Source organism: Neopsephotus bourkii, unplaced genomic scaffold (assembly GCF_033783945.1).
Source record: "Neopsephotus bourkii isolate Nb327-2 ecotype Australia unplaced genomic scaffold, CSIRO-AGI_Nbou_v1 NB_1287, whole genome shotgun sequence".
Classification (NCBI taxonomy): Eukaryota; Metazoa; Chordata; class Aves; order Psittaciformes; family Psittacidae; genus Neopsephotus; species Neopsephotus bourkii.
The window spans coordinates 2124067-2145938 of NW_026901771.1; the positions used below are offsets into that span (position 1 = coordinate 2124067).

At 46.9% G+C, this 21872-nt stretch overlaps 1 protein-coding gene across 7 annotated transcripts in view; it reads right to left on the minus strand.

Moving 5' to 3' along the window:
- SIDT1 (SID1 transmembrane family member 1) overlaps window positions 1–21872 on the minus strand; it is a 38216-nt gene that overhangs the window by 8708 nt on the left and 7636 nt on the right. For 6 of the 7 annotated variants that reach the window (XR_009727247.1, XR_009727246.1, XM_061365379.1 and 3 more), the window contains exons 2-17: window positions 16582–16703; window positions 15476–15646; window positions 15227–15272; window positions 12762–12863; window positions 11478–11561; window positions 10759–10852; window positions 9598–9669; window positions 9117–9210; window positions 8301–8344; window positions 5047–5118; window positions 3887–4035; window positions 3220–3293; window positions 2626–2692; window positions 1434–1507; window positions 739–862; window positions 244–361 (exon numbers count right to left, since the gene is read on the minus strand). Coding sequence is in view for 4 of the 7 variants with exons in the window: in XM_061365379.1 (XP_061221363.1) it covers window positions 244–361; window positions 739–862; window positions 1434–1507; window positions 2626–2692; window positions 3220–3293; window positions 3887–4035; window positions 5047–5118; window positions 8301–8344; window positions 9117–9210; window positions 9598–9669; window positions 10759–10852; window positions 11478–11561; window positions 12762–12863; window positions 15227–15272; window positions 15476–15646; window positions 16582–16703 (1507 nt within the window). In the remaining 3 variants the exon portion in view is untranslated. Of the gene's footprint in view, window positions 1–243; window positions 362–738; window positions 863–1433; window positions 1508–2625; window positions 2693–3219; window positions 3294–3886; window positions 4036–5046; window positions 5119–8300; window positions 8345–9116; window positions 9211–9597; window positions 9670–10758; window positions 10853–11477; window positions 11562–12761; window positions 12864–15226; window positions 15273–15463; window positions 15647–16581; window positions 16704–21872 lie in introns of those variants that run through there. The other variant, XR_009727248.1, reaches the window with a different exon arrangement.

The window sequence follows — 21872 nt, forward strand, 5'->3', positions numbered from 1 at the left end:
TGAGCTGCAAAAGGGAGATCTTGCCAGCAGTGCACTACCGGAGTCCCAAGGTCTGGAGAGGAGGCTGAAATGTGTTAGTCCCCAGCATCCAAAGCCTCACTGCCTCCTGGCTGAGCCCTGGAACAGGCAGACTCCAAGGAAGTTTGCAAAGGTAGAGGGGTGTGAAAAATGAGCAACTCAGCAGAAGACAAAGCATGCTAAATCCTACCTCCAGCTCAAACACAGGGAGGAAATTCAGCTTACCAAACTGGAAATTGGAGTAATTAGGGCAGACGTGGTAACAGGCACTGAGCACCCCTTCCATCATCAGAGCAATGCCCATAGCATAGAAGAGACCAAAATGCTTTGGGATCCCATAGTCCTGGAAGAGAGCAGAGCTGTATAGCAAGTACCCTCACTGTTCTGATGTCAAGCAAGCTTCCATCACTCCATCCCTTCTAAACCCTACACACATCCTTCAGTCACCAGTGCAGCACAGAGACCTCTACTCATCTCCTTGTCTTTGCAAGCCCAGGCTGGATCACTAAGGCAGTATGGACATACTGTAAGCAGCCAAGTACTGGGGTGTGCAAGAATGTAAGCATCCCACTGAGACCCTTTTCCAGCGCTGGAAAAAAAGAGGAGGATTCAATTCTCCAGCAAGGAAGGAAAAGGGAAACCCACTGTGTATCACTTTGGTTTGCAAGCTCTCCCTGTCTTTTCTCCCTCCACTCAGCCCCATGCAGCCATGCTTCCTACCAGTGTATAGACATCTTTCATCTCCATGGCACGACGGTGGAGAATGTCCCTGCGCAACACAATCAGGAGGAAGAGAAAGCCCAGCAGCATGTGGCCCACATTGCTGAGGATGTTGTTGAAGGCACTGCAGGGAAAAAGAAGGTTTAAGACAAAGGCAGCACAGCAACAGGAAGCTGAACTCTGGGCCCTGATAAACTGAATCCATTTTGCTCCCCCCCTCCCATGCTCCACCTCAGCAGCTACCAAACACCTGCCAGTTTTACACCCTGGATTGCAGCTTTAGGTTGAATAGTTCACTTGCAGAGAGAGCGTTAAATGCACTGGGGCAAGATCCCAACTCTGAGCTGCCTTTGCACTCTCACATCAGTTCAGAGGAACATTGCACTGTAACGTCTGATCTGAACTTCTTTGCTGCTCATTGGATACAAATGGAAATGTCCAGAAGAGCATGGGAGCACCTCTCTGCTGTGCCACAGGTTTGCTAGGAGAACCCACAAGCCATCTGATCCTGGATGCATGTGTCTCACTGCAACAGAAAGCCACTACTGAGCAAAAGAGAAAGCTCAGAGTCCTAAACTCTCAGTGATCTAAACACTCTTCTTATGAGCCTGGCAAGGATAAAATCCTGACCTGGGCTCAGCACAAACTCTCAGGAGGCACAAGACAATAATGCAGTGACCGCAGGGCTCACTCACCTCAGCACCCCAAGGGGATGAGCACACAGGAAGTTGTAGTAGCAGATGTCCTGATTGCCCGTCACATTCACTACCTGGACAAAGAGGAGGTGCAAGACCCAGTATTAGCATATCCTCCTTGTTCTGTGGGGTTTGCTTCATCCAAACACAGCATGTAACACAAGGTGTACCAGGACACAGCCTGGCTTTAACACTGGTGCAGTGGGGTATTGACATCTGCAGTGAAGCTTTTCATGGGTGGACAATATTACAGAGGGGCTGGACTATATGACCTTTGAAGGTCCCTTCCAATTCAAGCTATTTTGTGATTCATAGAATCGTAGAATGGTTAGCGTTGGAAAGGACCTTAAGATCATCCAGTTCCAGCCCCCTGACATGAGCAGGGACACTTCACACTAGACCATGTCACCCAAGGCTCTGTCCAACCTGGTCTTGAACACTGCCAAGGATGGAGCATTCACCACTTCTTTGGGCGACCTGTTCCAGCCAGTGCCTCACCACCCTCCCAGTAAACAACTTCTTCCTTGTATCTAACCTGAACTTTCCCTGTTTTAGTTTAAACCCATCACCCCTTGTCCTGTCGCTGCAGTCCCTGATGAAGAGTCCCTCTCCAGCATCCTTGTAGCCCCCTTCAGACACTGGAAGCTGCTCTGAGGTCTCCACACAGTTTCTCTTCTCCAGGCTGAACAGCCCCAATGTTCTCAGCCTGCCTTCATACGATAAGATCTTGCCACAGGCCACAAACCTGACAATGGTCTTCAGAGGAAATACATTTTGTGCTCTCAACCCCACCACTAAAATAGATCTGCTTGCAGATACCTGAATAACAGCAGGATAGCAAGGGTGGGGAGAAGAGAAATCACTCATATAGCAAACCCTACTTGCTTTCAGTTGCCTTTTAGAGGTAACACCAGATTTCTCCTGCCTTTAAAATGAAATAGGACCCAAATGAGACATCAGATGAGCAGAAAAGCCAGCTACACTCCCACTTCCCAAGCAAAAATAGCAGAACTGCAAGCTTGGAAAGCCACGCTGCACTCGACACAGAGCAGAGAGAGCAGCTAAGGTAAGCTCCTCAGCCTAGCAGGGTTCCTGGGTTTCACTGTGACTGCCATCCTTACACCATGCAACCACAGAGCAAGTTAAAGGACAAGAGGATCCAAACAAGGGGGACAGACAGAACCCAACTCACCGTCTGGTAAGTGATGACAAGTTGGATGACTGGCAGGGCATAAAACACTGCAATGGTGATGATGTTCCTGCAGAGAAGAGACAGTAGCAGCAGTTACACCAAAACAATTGGTGCACACACAGGAGAGATCCCTACAGTGCTTGTGGAGGAAGGTGTACACCTTGATGCCCAAGGGCACAGATCCTGCAAGCTTTATACCCCTGGCTATGATCTTCTGAAGCAAGACATTAAACAAACGTGAGGCAAATGCTAAAGGCACAAGAAAAAGCAGCATGTGGACCACAATCTCACGTGTTTGAGAGCCAATTTCTCCCCTCCCCCAGTATGTTCCAGCACACTGGTTGTTACCACACTTTAAAGCAATTATGCAAACCAGAATCCATTGCCAGGATCACATGTGCACTGGTCCACAAATATCCTTATTTGAGGTATGTGGATCTGCAGTTACTGGTTGGAACAGGGTCAGAATGTGTAGCAGGGTGGTTCAAAGAATACCCTCATGTCTAAAGTGTTGTTCAGAAGGGCATGTGGGCAGACTTCACAACCACAGAGTGGTTCCAGAGCTTGGGACTTATCAGTTTGTCCTCTTCTTACCAGAAATAGATTTTGTATTTTTTGCTGACAATCCTTCGGTCCTTCCTGGACAGGTCTGACAGATAGAGGAACACCTAAAATGTTAGTGGGAAGGGAAAGACAGATGAAAACAGAAAAGAACTAATAAAGACTACAGAAGTATTGGGACAACAGGCAGCTTGGTGCTATCTGGACCATTTTTTATACATTAAGCTCATTGTGTCCTTTGATCCTATGGGGAATGAGTTCTGCAAAACTCTCTGACCTCCAGGAATGGCTCTGACCACACAGAGCAGTGTGGGTTGAGAAAAGGAGGCTAGCTTAAAGCCCATCTGCATAGCCACTGTAGCCACACTGCTCATACCAGATAATGACCCACTATTGCATATTATTTTCTCCCTGTGCTGTTGCACCTCCTTTGACTTTCTGGGACACTCTGTGCTTCTTCCTCCTTTCTCAATAGTTCCCAATACATTCTGATTTTCCATACTAAATTGCTTATTTCAGCAATACACTCAGTACAGCACGAAAACTTTCTAGACTGACAAACCCCACAAAGCAGCACATTCAGCTTTATTTAATTAGATCCACCTAAAAGAGAATCTGAAACTGAAGTGACTTGTGCTGGTCCTGGCCCAGGTGTGTCCGTGGCCCAGCATCATGGCCACAACTGACTTGCCAGCCGTACCTTAGTGCGGATGATGTTCTTATCACTTTCAATCTCTGGCATGGTGTCGAAGTCACTCTCCTCCTCCACAGAGCTGTCTGTGTCCGAGCCAGCCCGCGGCCTGCCCTCTGGGGAAGAAAACCGTCGTCCACCACTAGAGCTTGACTCATCTGGAGCAGAGTGAGGAGAAGGAAACAGGCAGGGTAAAGGCTAAATCCCTTTGTGCATAGCAAGAAGAAAGCTGCTAAGCTCCCGGCCAGCCCATTGCTCATCCTCACATGAGCAGAACAGAAGTTTCTTCTTCATTTCCCAAATGCTTTTAAAGCATTTCCTTGGGAACTGGGGAAGGGGGACAGGATGGTGCCCAAGCCCTCTATTCCAGGACTTAAGTCCTCCTGAATTTTTCAAAACCCCCATGAAGTATCAGTTCTATGTTTCTTTGTCAAGCATTCAGAGATATCACACCTTCACAGTCTAATAGGTGGATGACATCTGGAGCATCAGAGCTTACTTCACACCACAGTGAACAAATGCATCCTGAGCAAGGACTAAAAGTTACACTGATATGAGCAGCTGCCTCAGGCTTCCTTGGACCTGCACCACCTCACCCTGCAACCTGAGTCCCCAGGCTGTCAAATTCAAGGATTATGCTCAGAAGTCCACAACACTGAGCTATTCAATACCAATCCCTCCACAGGAGGGAAAACTGCTGTTAAGGACTAAGAAATACTCTGGCAAAGGAAGGCACTGCCTATCATCTCTGATCAACAGGACCATTGAGAGGTTTTCTTCCTCCTCTGCTACCAGGGAGTAGTTCACCTGTGGACAGAATGACATTATTTCTCCCCTAATGAAACCGTAATAAGCTGTGATTCTGTCTTGCCTTGCAGCACACACCAACGCTTATCAGGTGACTTGTCTAGCTGAGATGAACATTTCCAGTGACAGAGCCTCTCTGGGCACCTCTTCCAGAGATGTGTCACCTTTCTGATGTAGATGCTTTGCCCTGAAGTGCAACCTGAACTTCCCAAGCTGCTATTTATTTTTGTTTTCCCAAGTAGCTGCAAGCTGCTCCTAAAGCAGTTTGCTGGTTTACTCCCTTCTGGCTTTAAAGCACCTTAAAGTTTCTTCTGCTCCAAACAGAACCCTCCCCATGTTCTCAGTTCTGGAAGATACTGTACCAATAGCACCATAGCTGCTTCCCTCAGGGGTGCTGGCTGTGATGGGTTGTGAAGGCGTCATGATCCCAGATCCTGCCATGGAAGCAGACCCAAAAGGGACAATTAGTTTCACATCAATGCTTCGAATCATATCTGTGAGGTGAATACAAACAGCTTGAAGAGCTGGAGGGCTTGGGAAATGCATCGTTTCTCCAAACAGGTGGCAGTCTCCCTCTAGGGGCATACTGTGCAAAAGGGAAACCACTGCTTTGCAATGAGAAGCAAACCCATCTCTTTCAGCCTCCCCACACAGGCTGCCAGTTCGACCCACAGAAGTACAAGCCTCCCTCCAGCTCCCTGTAGTAATCACATTATGGGGCTGTAAGACATGGCAAATTCTACAGCAGGTCTCCCAATACTCAGAGCACTCTTCTGAATTTCTAATTCTTCTCCTTCCCCACCTCATGCATTTGTCCACTCCAGTTCAAATTCTGCTTTCCTTCGACGCATTGACTGCGCTGCTTGGGCTGTAGAGAGCTGGTTTCCATTTCAGCTTCTCTACCCTCCTGCCCCATCTCTCTGATTAGACAATGAACAGCCCTGAGGAGCATCAGAAGTGGACAACATGGCATGGACTGAGAACAGAAGGAAGGCTCTGGCACACTGCAGTCCCCCCCATGACACCCCTTCAGCCCTGAGCTGTGATTAGCAGGATGCTGTTGTAGGTTGTTACAGGAGCAAGATCCACCTTCTACTCATCACCCACTGTGCAACCCTCCCTCTCTCATGGCAGTTTTTCCTGTTGCTGTAAAGTCACTTGGAAATCCGGATCACTAGCAAGAGGATGAAAGAAGCGTTACTCCATGTTCATGGCACCATGCACAGTTCCTGCTCCTGTCTGTTCTACCCCATAGGAATGCTCCCTCCTAATTTGAGACCAGGCTTTACCCTCTCAAGTGACCTGTCAACCTCCTCTCCCAAGTAACCAAGGAAAGGGATTGGACTAGATGATCTTTGAGGTCCCTTCCAATCTCTAACATACTGTGATACTGTGAAAGATTTAAACCTGGACAAAGCAGGAATGCCAGGGGGAAGTGGTGCTCTGCCCCATCTCTACCAGCTGCTCTGGACCCAGCTCAGCCACTAATTTCAGTCCCACCTCTCACAGTGTGCAAATGAGTCACCAAAGTAAATGTACCACACTAGGTGTGGTTCCTCCAGCTACTGCCTCTACCAGGTAGTGATGATGTGGAATGGGAGGCATGCCATGAGCTTAGATAAAACTTAGCCGTAGAATCTGAGCATAACGTGGGTGCAAAGGAGCTTTTGCATATGTCCCTTTGCATAATGAGCAAAGGGGCATATGTTGTTACAGGATATTTGAAAACAAAAGGCAGAGATGGATTGCTCAGCACCTCCATCCACACTTTCTTGGTTGGAGAGGGGAAAGGAAAGGGGAGCAATGAAGGCAACGAGATCAGGGGTACTTTAGAGGAAGAGAAATACCATTGGTTGGGAAGAGAAAAAAAACCAAACAAACAAAAAACAAGAGAGAAAGCCAGCATGCGCTTGGTGATGTGGAGGACAGGGGGGATGCTAGTTACCATTTTATAGGCATCAGTCAGATACACACCCTGCAGAGACACAATAGAGAAAGCAACAGCATGTGGGTAGGACACAGTTCCTCCCCAGAGGAGACGTGGCTCTGATGTGCAGTGCCAAGCATGTGAAGGTGTCAGACTGCAAGGAACAGGACAGGTCACAGAAGGAGAGATACCTCTGGGAGGAGCTGTGAAGGAACTGTGCTCCTCTGTCCTGTCACAGGGCTGGTGTTCAGGACACCTCCCTGCCCTGGAACCCTCCAGATCCATGCTGAGCACAGAGTTTGTGCCCTGCAGCTTCTGGAGGGACTTCCCAACCACCAGAATTTAACTTGCACCTCTCTCCAGGGCAGCTTGGAAAGCAGCTTCTGAGCTGCCTTCAGCACAGGAACCCTCAGCTCCAGCACCAGCAGCACTCCTGGAGGCTCCTGGTCTCAGGCGGCTGAGGCTGTGCCTCCTTGCCTTAGACAGTGTTCCCTTGTCACCACCTTGGAGCTTTTCCATAGCCTCCAGCCTCTGCCAGGTCCCTTTGGCTTTCCCAAACTTCCCTGGCACACAGGCCCTTCCCATTTCTCCAGTGGCCTAAGACCTGATGTTGTCTTACAGCAGGATCCATCCCAAATGACTTAAAATAAGGATATTTTTAAGCACATCTTTTGCAGTCCCCTGCTCATTTGGTTGTGAAGAAAACCTTTACACACATTCCACATACAGGGATGAATATGTGGATCTCAGTAGCTGAAGAATCCATATATCCTCAGGTCCTCAGCAGAAACATTAATCCAAGTAATGCCATGTCAGAGTGAAGCTCCACTGCTGATCTTTTCAGTACAGCTCAGTTATAATCCTATGCTTATCTGGTGGCATACAGCCGACCAAAGAGACTGAAGGAGCTGAGGATTAAAGAAGGGAACACACCAAGAACCTTTCAATGCTGCCAAAAGGCAACATCTTCCCTTTCTCCAGGAGAAGGGTACAAATGACAATGTCCTTAACACCACTAGTGCTTTGAACTACTCTGCAGGCACTAAATATTTAAACAGCCTCCACCACTGCTCCAAAAAGCAGGAACTCCCAGTGCCCCTCCTCACATGATGAAAATTTCCATCTTCCACTGGTAGCCTCTCAGCTGCAGCTATGTTTGTATAAAGCAGAAAGCTGCAGCATGTTGAAAGGTGGGTGCAGGATAAAGTAAACTGAATCCAATACCACAAGTAAATACACAAGCAGCACTACCAAACTATCAGTCATTCATTCACTTGTTAAAATACTTCCCAGTTAAAAACAAACTAAAATTTAAATTACATTTAAAAACTTAGAGACCCTATGCTTAAAGCAGGGAGATGAAATCTTAAAACACAAGAGCTAGCTACTTCAGAGTGCCCTGCTTAGAAATGAACAGACCTGGCATCAAGAACATTAGTCGATAACCAGATCTAGCCAAGGCTTGCTCTTCCTCCACCCCTCTAAAAGCCAGCTCCTTGGGGTACGGGGTCAGGATCACGTTCAGGGGAGCCTGCTTCAGGCACCCTTGTGAGGGCAGAGAGGAAGCTCTATCTTTTATTAGCACCAGGAACTACTTGGTACATGTACAGGGGAAAAAGCTAGAAGGGACAGAATGTACTTGCTGTGCTGTTCATTTAGAAGTTGTCACACAGGAAAGAAAAACCTTACCATCCTCAGGACACAGTCTCCCAGCTGAAGCCTTCCTCTGAACCCTGAAAAGGAACACACAGCACTCATGAGATAGCCAACAAACCCCATCACCTGCCAGCCATGGCAGGATTATCTAGGATGCCAATAGGTAAATATGGTACAACCTCTAGAAAACAAACCAACCCAATATAGATAGACCATAAAAGAAACAAACAAAGGCAATAAAAAAGGAAAACAGTGTTTGGACCAGCCATGGTTCAGGCATGGCTGCCTGCTACCCACCTCTCCCATTTCCAAAGCAACAGAAGGGATTTTACTGTCTCAGCTATCCACCAGAGGCAGGACAAGCAGTTACATGACCATCCCATCCTACACTGCTCAGCGTGGTGGGAGAGATTTTGTTATTTCCCCCTCCTCCCCCTTTTTTTTTGCCCTAGAACAACCTGTCATGGTACCTGTGCCCAAGTTCACTTCAGACACAGATCTTCTCCTCAACACAAGCCCAGGCACCAAAGTCTGGGGCAGGGGACACAGGTCAGGAAGGAAACCAGCACTCTCAGGACTCCAGGGCCCTATCTGAGTCACTGCCACGTATTGCAGTACTCAGTCCAGCACTCTGTGAAGTACCTTTTCCTCACAGTGCTCTGGCACACCGTATCACACTGCCATGATCCCCATCTGGCTCATGGTCAGTAGGTGCTTATACTGAGTAGTCATGGACTTCTTTCACTGCTCTGTTCAGATGCTTGCTGCCCCACTGGCCCCAAATGTACTGCAGGGTGAGGCATCTCTGAGATGACAGAAAGGTTGCTCTTGTAAAACCCCTCAACTCACCTGATGTAGTGCACAAAAGCAACAACCACTGAGCCCAGGTAAAAGGAGAGGAAACTCAGGAAGCTGAAGAACATGGCCTGGACATAAACAGACTCTGAGGAAAGAGATGGCGTATCAGACAATGCAGAGCAGAGACAGCCCCTCGCAGAGCCAGAGCTCCCATCCTGCTCTTCCCACCACCACCTGGTGGCAACACCCAACTCAAAACAGCCCCCCAGAGCACATCTGCTTTCCTCAAGAGGAATTGCCAGAACCTGTTGCAAAGTCTCCCCTTATTTCTTCACCCCAGCACTAGCTGGTCTGCCCATGAGACCACCCTGTGCCACACAGCACCTCCTGGAAGGCACCAGGGCTGCAGTTGGGTTTTGACTCCTTTGCTGGTCCTTTCTTTACCATCCCATCAGAGGGCTGCCAGCCCAGCCATACCCTTCTACACAGAAGTGCCAAGTAAAGTTGCATTGCTCTGCCCAAAGGCACTGACTTTTAACAGAGGGCACAATCGTCACTTGAAGGTTCTTTGTCCGCTGCAGGTTCCAGGTACGGTTGACATTCCCTGTGAGATGCAAAGTGTACAGCAAATATAAAACCAAACATTAAATCCCTGGCTCTGATCTTAGTTCTCTGCACTTGCAAAAAAACATCAGCATCTGGCTTTTCACTATCACCTGTGTGTGGTTTTGCTCTAAACCTTACTCAGACTTATCAGCATACAGCCTTTTCTGTAGGTTTTCCCCTTCCTCCCTATCCACAGCCTGGTTTTCAGATGAGAAATCCCTCCTTGACCCTTCCATCCACTGTGCAGGTCTGAATGCCTGAATCCAAGGAGCATCTTATCTCCTATTCAACTAGTCCCCAAAGGGCACTTTCTCTCACTACAGGTACTGTGACACCATTTTTCCTTTGGCCAAAGCTCTGCTGGCAAATCACTTGTGTGCAGGTTGCTGCGCTAGTGACTGGCTCTGTTTCAGCAGGGCTCAGCACACCCTGCCAGTACAACTCTACCTGATCCTAAAACTACCAGCAAACACACCCAGAAGGTGCCAACTCTTGCTTTAAGGGTGCAGTTGGGAGACAGGTAGAAGGAAGGGGCTGTAGAGGGAGCCCAGTCTATTTACTGGTTGCAGTCTAGCTTCTCATACAGGAGGAAGCCATCTGGCTATGAGGATACCAATGTCCCCACTCCAGCTACACCCACACATTAGTGGTGAAGGCTTTGCTTTTACCACTGCACAGGAAGTGAACACAGTGTTTTCTGGTTGGGAAAGGCAACAGATTTGTTGATTTGTTCTACTGCCTTTCCCAACCAAAGAGACTTTAAAAAGTATCTGTGAAATTATCCTCCTAAAATGACTAACTTTTCCAAAAAGCTGTAAACAGCATTCCCTGGCCATCTCCCAAGACTCCAGTGACTCCTCTAACAAGCGCATAACCCTAGTAAGCCAGGCGCTGTACCAGCCAGCCACCTCCTGTATTGGTCAAGGCTTGTAAACTACCCAACAATATCAGGTTTATACATCACTCTTCCTCACAGGTATTTGGAAGAGACAGAGCTATAAGACCAATCTGTGTCCTCCCACAAGAAGGTCCCACAGGCCTCCTGCTGCTCCAACAGCAACCAAATCCACCCCCCAGTACAACTTACCATGAACAGAAGAAGGCACAGAACCCCCACAGGCATAATCCTCTGGCTTGATGACAAATACAACGAAGAACTGCTCACCTGGAAAATCTTTTCTCTGCACAGATGATAGAAGAGGACAGACTCCATAAGATGTGAAGGAGCCTCTCCCTCTGATGCAGAGCAGAGGCAGTGCTCCAAAAGGCCAGAAATCAGGTTTTAGTCACTAGACAAGGCTGCTGCCTTCCAGAGATCTGCCTGTTCTGCACAGAGCTTGGCTTCTGGGGGTGTTCCTCTCCTCCTTGCTGACAGTAAGCTGAGTTCAACACCATGCAGTACAGCAGTGCCCCAGTACAAGCAAGCTAATACTAATGCATTTATTTACTTTAAGTAGTGCAAACCATCTACCTAAGCTTTGCTTATTACAAAGGCTCTACTACAACCACTCAATAGTAGAAGAGCCAGGTTCAAACACAAGGCACCTGGCTGCAGCCACTCTGATCTAGAACCTCAGTACTTAAAGCATAACACACCTACCTAAGCAAACATAAGCAAGGTTTTGTAGTAAAAGGCAATATCACTTCTTCCGCTTATATCAGCGGACCTAAAAAGCAAAAGCTCACAGCACACCAGTAGCAAAAGCAAGCTAGGAATGCATAGGACAAGCCAGTAAAACAGACAAACAAAACCTAAACCAAAAATAACCCAGAACAACAACACTGGGACAAAAATCAGCATCTTACCTGCACCGTTATGGCTGCCTGCTTAGTCATAGACTGGTAAACACCATTGAACTCCACATTATGGTCCAGGTCATATACTGGGCACTAAAACAGACACAACTAAGGGTTAAACCAGGGGCAGAACCTGAACTAATTTCACAGGAAGCCTGCAGGAGAACAGACAATGCAGAACAGCAGAAAAAAGGCCCTGCTCAGGATAACAAGGAGAACAGAACAACTAGGACCCATTCAGAAGTGAGGAAAGCTGCTCTGAAGTCACCAGTTGTGGCCTGCACTTACTGATCTTGGCAGTATCACAAGAAGGCTGCAGTTTAATCCTAGAAGCATTCAGCCAGATTGATCACTTCATCATTCCCACAGGGCAGTGCATATGCTCAGCTGTACACTGGGTGTGTCATGCTTTGCAGTCCATACTATATGCCAAGTGTTTGCCCTCATCTTCCTCTTTCCCACTATTCTTAATATCTGGTAGGTTGAAAATCACCTGTCAGTCTCTGCTCCTGCCCTTCTACCATTCAAACACAAGGATGTGGGCAGGAGTTCATGCTACTCATTCCTCTCCTCACCACAGGTATTAAAGGTGACTGCCAGGATTTCAGAGCCAGCAGCCAAGGCTGCTTCACCTCTGTGCAGCATCATGCATCTCTGTCACCATCATGCTGCTTTCACAGTGTAGGTCCTTGCATCATTCAGGGAGCTGGGGAAGGAGGATAAATATGGGGCTATGCCCAGCTACAAGCAACAGCCAACTTCTATGGCAGGGAACAGCTGGTCTCCCCTTCCCACGAAAAGGGATGAGTAACTGCATAGAGAGGGAATAGAATGGGAAAGGAGGAGACACCTGTCTGGAAGTCAGAAGCTTCCCATGCTGCCCTGAGCCAGGAGAAGGCTCCATCAAGGGAACAGCACTGTCCTCCCTCAGCCACCAGCATCCCATCTAACACCACTCCATGGAGAAAAAGACCCATATGATAGCGCAGCAAGGTATTAAACCTTACAAGGGGGGTATAACAAATGCCCTGTGAACAGGCTGGAGACAAACAGCTTGGTCATCTATTTACAATAAAAATCTGGGTATAAGCAGCCCTGTCTTTGCCTCCTTCCCACAGTTTCCATTCCTCTTTCAGGGAACCTCTCTTCACCACCACCACCACCACCACCAGGCTTCGCCCTAGTGAAAAAGACCTAGAAAACACCAGGTCTTTTCTCTCTGTTGGAGCAGAGCCCCCTTCACAGCAGGACACAATGCTCCAGCAGGCAGCTCCTTACTCTGCTCAGGCTTACCACAATGTCCTGGACGGAGACAACAGAGCATGGGTAGACTGCATCAGACACCACTTTAATGATGACTGAATCGACATCCTGAGGAAATCTGTACAGAAAATACTGAGGAGAAAACAGAGTGCTGAGAGTTACGGTCCAGAAATCACCCCTGCCAGGAGCTTCATGGCCTCCCTAAGGTACCTGCACAGCGCAAGCTGGCCTTTGGGCTTGGATGTGACGGCCTCTCACAAAAATTGAGATTTCAAATAATAGGACCTTATGCTACAGAAGAGCAGATTAAATATGTACAGACAGTTCCCCCCCTTGCACAGCACACTGTTAGACACACACACCTTGAACATGCAAGATACCGCACAGCTTCGGCTCCCCTTAAGCTTTTTCCTACCCGATGAAGTTAAAGTGACTTCATTTAACACCCTACTCCATTTTATGTTGCTATGAACAATTTCCAGTTGTTTCCATACTGCTAGCTGTACTTTATGTGGAACATATAAGAGTTTCTCTCAGATGAACTGCCTCAAAGAGAGACTGTGAGAAGTATTAGGTCAAACACTTGAAACTCTGTCAAGTGTTTCATAAATAAATGCCTGATATTAGTTGTAGGATTTAGGATTTTGGGGTTTGAGGGCAAAGGGTAAAGGGGTTTTTCTCTTATCAGCTTTAAAAATAATGCAGCTATAGCTCTGAAAAAAACTGGGAGACACTAACACCTGCCAATATTCCTACTTTTCCTCCGGGGCAAGGAATGGTGAGGTTTCTGCTCCCATACTTTGAGCAGGCCCACAGGACAGTCTGTGGGGTCAGGAAATACCCTTCCCTGTCCTAGCACTGGTCTTTCCAGATTTGGGCAAAAGATGCCCCAGGAAACAGCATTATTTGCACCTTCTTCCATTAAAGGTTTGATGTCCTACACCAACTGGCTGCTGAAGGAGGAGGGTGTTTTATGCCAGCAAGCAGGCTTGTCACAAGGGCTCACATCATCCTACCTGAAGCCCAGATACGGCAGCACAGGCTCACAACCACAGTTTCCACAAGGGGCTGATGGGCACCTTACCCCACCACAGAGGTGAGTTTACCCTTAGGAAGTTTTAGGTCCTTGAGGAAGTCACCCATGAGGACTTCCCTGTCATCATCTTTTTAAGCCACACTTATACCAGAGTACAGAATTAACATAAGGGGCACTGACACCTACAGTTTTCTGCTGCATAGGCTGTGAGTGGTATAAGCACATTCAGGCAATACTCCTGACCTATACAATCCCTTCTAATTTCTCCTGCCCTAAGGCATGAGCTGGGTTCCAGACAACAACTCCTTCAGTTGTCCTTCAGTCTTTTTCCAGTCTTAGGGATATTCCAACATGCATATAGATTTTGAATTGCCTTCTTTTCTTTCCCCCTGAAAACTACTTAATACTTTGATATACAAAAGCCTCGGGACTATAGGAATGAAGAAACACTCACCTTCTGCTCTCTAACATCTGGTCTGTAATTAAAGTCATCGATCTCATATTATTAATTGTGATAAATAACAGACCAAACTCAAAAAGTTAATTCCAGGCCAGATCCTAAAGATTCAACATTCAAATGACAAGATCCTAAGTAACAAGGGTTTATAAAGAGTCACCACCATTCCCTATTGCTTCTATAATATAAAAATACTGCATGTAACTGCAAACCAGCTTAAGACATTTGACAGCAAAAAAGATTAGCTGGAATGCCTGGTAATAGGAAACCTAAAATTAAGTGGTGTTACTAACAGTGATAGCACAAACAGAACTGGAGTACCAGACAGCCTGGGTAAATTACATACTTCCCCAGTTCTAAGAGCTCCTGTATCACTATAGTTACTGCCAACAGCATTTTCATTCAAGAGAGGACTTGTAGTATCTGCAGGGCTCTAAACAGAGCTGCTCAGCTGGATGTGCTGAACATGTGTGCAGTCTTCTGAACTAATAATGAGGCATTTAATTTAGCACCTCCCAAGTCACCTTGCTGCCATGAGCAAGGAACAGCAGTCTGAGTTCTGCTGTATCATTAGCTTATTTATTTAGGTAGTTATTTTTCTCCAGTAAAGACTGCATCTTGGCAAGTCACACTCAGGCAACTGAACTAGCAACGGCTGGAACAAGATACTGGTGCACACCATCTCCTTTCCCATTAAGTGTAGCAGTCAAATGGCCTCTGGCCTTCTGTACATTTCTGGAATTTCCTGAACTACAGACACTACTCATTTGCTCTGGTCATGGTTTTTTGGTTTACTTAATTGCTTTGCAAGAGGACCCAAACATGCCCCTAGAGGGGTTAAAGCACTGTTACCTCTTCACTATATCCACAGAAAATTCAAGAGGAAGTAAGTTTCCCTGCATCCTAAGAGAAATGACCTAGTCATGTAAGGCTTTTGCTATCTCTAACAAAGGACTGCATCAACCATTTGGATGTGGTAAGACACACAGTACACCTCCTTACCTGGGGTTGGGAAGGGCTGGCAGTGAAGTTAAAGGCTTTGTTGGTCCTACAAAAGAAATGCCAGCATGTTGAAGTCTAAAACTTTCAGGGCTGGAACACACAAAAATACCTTTAGATTAAGCAAAATAAAACATAATCTCCTTTTGTTGTTCTGGGAAGGAAAAAGGGAAGAGTCACAGCAGATTAACCAAATCCCTGTGGAACAGATACATGAAGAAATTACATTTGTGTTCTCGCATCCCAGCTTACTCAAGTTGGAAGTTCTCAAGCCTGGTGACTAGTAGCTCATACGCAATATTAAACGGTGCCATGGAAGCGACGTCCACAAATATGATCTGGTCAGAGGATCGTGTCTCAGGTGTTGGCTCAGAAGGACAGAGGGTACGACTCACTTCTTGGTAATTGTAGGTCTTCTGATAGCTACAACAGCCAGAGGAAGGAGGGAAGGGGAAGTTGGATGGAAAAAGAGAGAGAAAGCAGTTAAAAAGTTGCTTGGCAGTTCCAAGAATGACATAATCCCTGCTTGCATAACTGAAATACTAATCTGAAACGCCAAGATCATCAAGCCTTTTATTCAGAACTCAAACTCCACCTCTATTGCATCTTGTGGTTTGCATAAGGGAGTAGCCATCCCCAACATTTCACTTCCCTCAAGGCTCCCTGCTCCATCTGCAGATCTAGCACATCTGCCATTTGCTGGAGGTAGAGAGAGCAACGGCAGCCCAGGACAGGCACTGCTGTAACCACCCCCTGCATCAGGCAAAAGACTGCAGGGTATCTGCTGCCAGGCACCAGCATTTCAGTGGCAGGATGAAACTTCCCATCTCAGGTGGTCTAAGGTGCTTGCAAAGTCTCAGTACTTGCAGCTTGATGAGCTTTGAGATTGCTGAAGATACACAGCAGCATCACTTTCACAAAGAAAACATTCCCAAAACAACTACCACCAGCCATAATAGACTCAGCTTAGATGTACCTGGGGTGAGAAACAGAGGAGAGCCCTTATTGCCCAAACACACTGTAACACAGCAGTTAGGGTGCTCTTGTTCAAACCCTGCTCCAAACTAGGGCACATGAACTGCTTGCACATACCATAAGTGACTGTGACTGTGGTAGATTCACTGACTAGCAATACAGGCAGATCCCCAGCAGACATATATGAGAAACCAAGCAGGTTGCCAACTAAGAGGTTACCTACCAAATCCTGGTCTTCCTGTGTTCAGGTGACAGTTAGCAATCACGCTTTGCAACCAAGCCCTGTGGTCTACACAAGCAGCAAGATGGAGCACTTGAGGAAGGCTGATGAGGGATACAGCTGGCAGACAAGTGTGTTACAAGGAAGATACTCCAGTACTTACAGGCCTCGAAAAATTAGTGGGACCTGCCATGACAGCACTCCTTTCTGTTGGCGAACTACAAACAGGACAGGATATTGGAGGTTCTCGGAGCTGCTGTTCACATACACCCGCACTGCATCAACCTGTGGGAAGAGAAAGAAAAGTCAGATGGGTGTTAGCCAAAGGGGAAAAACAAGACAGCTTCAAATCCGGGTGGAAGAAGCCTGCCCCCCTTCCTCAGTCTGACCTAGATGCTGGCAATATCCACAGGGAGATCAACACTGTCACTGCACTGGTTATTCAGACCCAGTGGTCCTTTATAGAAATGCCTGTTTGCTGCTGCTCTAATCCAGCATCACAGCCCTGTCCCCAGGTCAGGGAGGACTGTCAGATAAGACACAATGGACAGATGCAGCAGATGTAATAAGACATTCACTCACCCAAATGGGAGCAACCTGAATAACTTGTGTTATAAAAGCAAGCAAACATACACACAAAACGCAGACCCAAGGCTACAACGGAGAATTTTCTTGCTTGGACTCTCATGTACCCAACTCAAACAACATCATGGAGTCAAAAATGATTGAAGCCAACATTAATAGCTAAGGAATGAAAAAGCAAGTTAACAGCTAACACCTGGCTCTGCTGTAAATGATAGCAAGATGACCATAACCCATACATACACCACCTAACAAAACAAGAATACACTGCTGACTGCCCTCAGCTACACAAGGGAGGCTGCTTTGGGTTGTGAGTAAGGGTTTTAATGGAACCCACTGCACCAGCAACTGGAATTTCTCTTTACATTATCTGGCCGCCACACGGTTGCAGAGGTAGCATGGCTGTGGAGTAGAATGCCCTCAGTTTTTTATTTGCTTTGAGAAGCAAGCAAGCAGTCTGTATGCACCAAATGGCAATGCCACCGTTTCCATGTGAATGCTCCATCCCTGGCAGTGTTCAAGGCCAGGTTGGACGAGGCCTTGGGTGATACCATTTAGTGTAAGGTGTCCCTGCCCATTGGCAGGGGGGTTGGAACTTGATGATCTTAAGGTCCTTTCCAACCCTAACTATTCTATGATTCTATGATTCTATTCTATGAAGAGAACATCCCTTCAGCTCTCTCTCCAGAGCTGCACACGTTGCTAAAGAAAACAGGGTATGAGAATGCATAACTTATCAGAAGAGACAGCACATCTCTGTTGATGACATTGATGACTGACGATATATGGATGATATGATGTGATATGAGAGCATATGAAGTAGATAAGAGACACACATTTTAAGCCCACCACATCTTGAAAAATGAGAATAGCCTCTCACTTGATCAGTGAAACACAGATATCTTAACTGTATGTCCTCCAAGAACAGCAAAAGTAGAAAAACCATCCAGAGGTAGCAAGGTAGCAGAAGAACAGCTACTCTGGATGGCAGCTTAAGCATACACTGAGCAAGTACCTTCACAGGTAGCTCACCACTGGATGAGACAAGCCCTTATACCAAAGGGAACAGGCAAGCCTTGCAGCCTAATTTCCTTTGGAGCCTCTACTAAGAACCCAGTTTGAAACAGCGGAAGACAGTCACTCACAGCACTTAACATGACACAAGCATCCCATCCTCACCTTTTGTAAATTTACTGTATCCTGCTCAAGGCAAAGTTGCTCAGGACTCAGTCAGGTTCTGGATATCTCCACAGATGGAGACTCCACAACCTCTCAAGCAACCTGTTCCAGGTTTTGACTGCCCTCACAGTTAGGAAAAAAGAAAGAACAAAAAAAGTTCATATGGAATTTCCAGTGTTTCAGCTTATTGCCCCTTGTCCTGTCACTCTTACCCATGGCCAGCTCCCCCTTCTTCCATCAGGTATTTATACACATTAATGAGATCCCCTCTTTGATGGGCTGAACAGTGCCAACTCTTGCAACCTCTCCTCATAGGAGAGATGCTCCATTCCCTTAATCATCTCTGTGGCTCTGCATGGGACTCATTCCAGTAAGTCCATACAATTGAAGAGAACTGGACACAGTATTTCAGGTGTGAAAGCTCTGTAACTGCCCAAGGCAAACCTGGGGAGCATGTGAGCCCCCATCTTTTACAACACAAGGCCACCTCCGTAAAAACTTCCTAGACAAGCCCAACAGTTCAGCTGCTCATACAGGGACTCATTAGTGCTCCATTCACACACACTTTTACCCAGACACCCTCCTGCTTGTCTTACTGTCCACTGTTGAATCTAGCCAAAAGATTTAGCACTTTTGTTTCCTCTGAAAGGAAAGATGATGAAAACCATGGCTGTGGATGCAGTAACACAGCTGAAAACCTCTGCAAGGTGAACCCAGTCAAGGCCCTACTCTGCTCAGGCCTCCTCCTGCTGCTGTTCCTCACCCGGGATAGCTGGAATGTCCCTGAGCAAGAGCTACTGACTGCCCTTATGTGCACAGAGTCACAAACTGCTGTGAACTCCAATAACTGCTTCTCTCTCCTTAACCTATAGGTAATACACTGAATTATAGAATACCAGGTTGGAAGGGTCCTCCAGCATCATCTGGGCCAACCTTTCTAGGCACTGAGGATTTCTTTTTTGAGATCTTAAATCTCTCCCACATTAAATGCTTTAATAGTCCAAGCAGTCAAGTTTCTTTCAAGGAAGGGACGGGTGGGGAGAGAGAAGGGAGAGAGAAACCTGGTTATGAATCCAAGCCTATTAGACATTTACTTCACTAACCAATGTCAAGACTAATCCATGCTGTTAAAGGCTGATCACCTATTTCCATGCAGCCCTGCTGTTGTGGCAACTGCCACACGAGATGCCTGCAGGGCCTGCTCAGGTAAGCAAAGACTTTAGTGAGTTTTAGCTTCCCCCATATGGTTACTATGCAACTACTGAAAGGTCTCTTGATTCTGCAATGACATGCTATAATCATCTCCATTCTACAGATGCCGAGACTCAAGTGTGCAAGAAGAGGCAGAAGGGCACAAGCAACGTGTTCAGAGATTAACATGTGGCAGTGCCTGAGACATTCAAAGCCTGAGATCTGCTCCTCGTATAGATTGTACTGCATGACCCTCAGAAACATCAGGTTAAGAGGGACGGTGTCGTAAGGCCTGCAGCTCACAGCTCTGTCCCCTTCCTACTGCAGTACTGAATGGCCGAGAAGCCACCACATTTGCAACTACCTGGGGTGCATATTTCCCTCCCAAGTCACATCCCTCCGGCTCCTTCCAGCAGTTGCCCAGCAATACTCTGCTCCTCAGATGACAGATCTGTAGTTTCTCTTCTGGGCAGCACTCAAGCAACCCACTCTCCTCTTTGATGCTCTGCTGATATCTCACCTGGAGCCCCTTGCCTGTTTTTTGAACCCTGGTGCTCCTCAAAGCTCCAGTGTTTGCAAACAGACCTCCAAGCACTTTTGTTCATGCAATTCCATGAATTCTGATCCCAAGGTTGTTATAAAATTAGTGGAAGTGACCTCCTCAAGACAAAACCTCCATCTAGCCTAATATTTGATCCTGATGACCAAAGCTTGTGCAGGATGAGTCTTGGAGGACAATCCTTTTGCACCACGGCAGGGGCAGGACTGCTTCAGAGACTTCCGCTCCTCACATTCCTTCCCATTGCCAAGCCTCTGCCATGTGCGACTCCCCTCTTCAACATCCAAGCTGATGGCATTTTTGTTTCTCAGGTGAGTAAGGTTTTTTTCTGTATTTCAAGGTGGCCAGAGCAGTCAGACAGCTGAATAAAGAGAGGGCTCTCAGCACTATATAAAAACGTGTTAGACCAAGAAAGACAAATATTTGTACTTTGTTTCTATCACCACCCTGGAGATAGGGGGAAGGGGAAAAAAGGAAAGAAATAAACACAAGTGTATCTGGATTCTGTACTCTAGATTGGAACAGGCAGAAAGAGCCGGGGCCTGAATTCACACAGCTGAACAGGAGCAACACGGCTGCAAACATAAAGGAGAACAAACCGGACTCTTGTTGACGCAAAGAGTCCTTGGACTGTTTATTAAGTCTGCATTTCCCACAGAGATTACACATCAGCTTAAGACTGTGGGGATGTGAATCTAAGGGCATGCAGGAGGTTGCAACAAAGAGTTCCTGCTGCAAGCAAAGCTTTTCGAGAGCTTTCCTGTGGGTTCCTTTCCACCACCTCACACCAAGCAAAGCCTTCGAATCACACCAGGGCTCCGCCACGTCCTCTGCCGCACCTACACACAAGCCACTCCTTGCAAGACCTCTGGGGATTATCAGTCCAAATTGCAACAGCACTTGGGTATGGACCTGAGAAGGCATCAAGCCAACCCAATGGGCAGGGAACGCATCCAGCAAGCACACAGGGAGGCTGCTAGTTACAATGGAAGGTCTCAGCGCAGGGTGCGTCTACAAATGCCATGGAACTGCTGCTGTTGCACAAGAAAGAGGTGTTTCATCTTACATAAACCCCACAATTAAGTGAAGTAGGATGCAGTTGGATGGGCTGCAGCAACTGAAGCAATGAATGAAGCACATAGTTGTCAGTGCCAAACTAAGCTGCTCTTCCCACTGACAACACAACAGTGGGAAGCTGAGACCCTGAAGGAATAGATACAAGACAGTGACAGGCATTACAGAACCTCTTTCCTGCCCTCTTATGAGATATGAGTACTCCTGTCTAACAGCAAAACAAATGGAGCTCAGAGGAGCATTCCCTTTCAGCCTTTCTCTGTCTTTGTGCCCTAACATCAATAAGTCTTAATTACCAAAAGCCATCTGTCAAATAACCTTGGCCCCCAGTTTTCTTCCAGCATTTCTGCCAGGAGAATTAAATACCCAAAGCAGCATAAACTAAGCAGCAGACTCAGTGTGTCAGGCACAGCCTCAGACACATTAATGTAATTGTTCCAGGATTCATATTTTTCACTTCAAAGTTCCACTTTGCGCAAACATGCTCTGTGGATTTACTGTCTGCCGTGGTCATTCCCAGGAGTTCACTTGTTTGCAAGAGTATCTGTGCAGCATAAATGGAAGACAAATACAAAGCGTGTTAATATTTACCTTTTCCTGGTTTTGAAATCTTGTCCTCTAACCAATGTCACTAGGGAGCCTCCAGGACAGCCAGAAAGAAAAGCCAGGAGCAGGCATGCTGGATGAAGGAGGTGCCTGTTCCTGACCACCCTCAGGCTTCAGGAAGGCATTAAAAGAAAATAAGTTCTTTTTTTGAAGAGCCAGTTAAGAAACAAACTGTTCTCTAATAAATAGCATCTTCCTAACCCACAGGAGCTAGAACTCTGGGTTAGGGCAATCCTTGAAACAAGTGTGTTTAGAACCTTCCC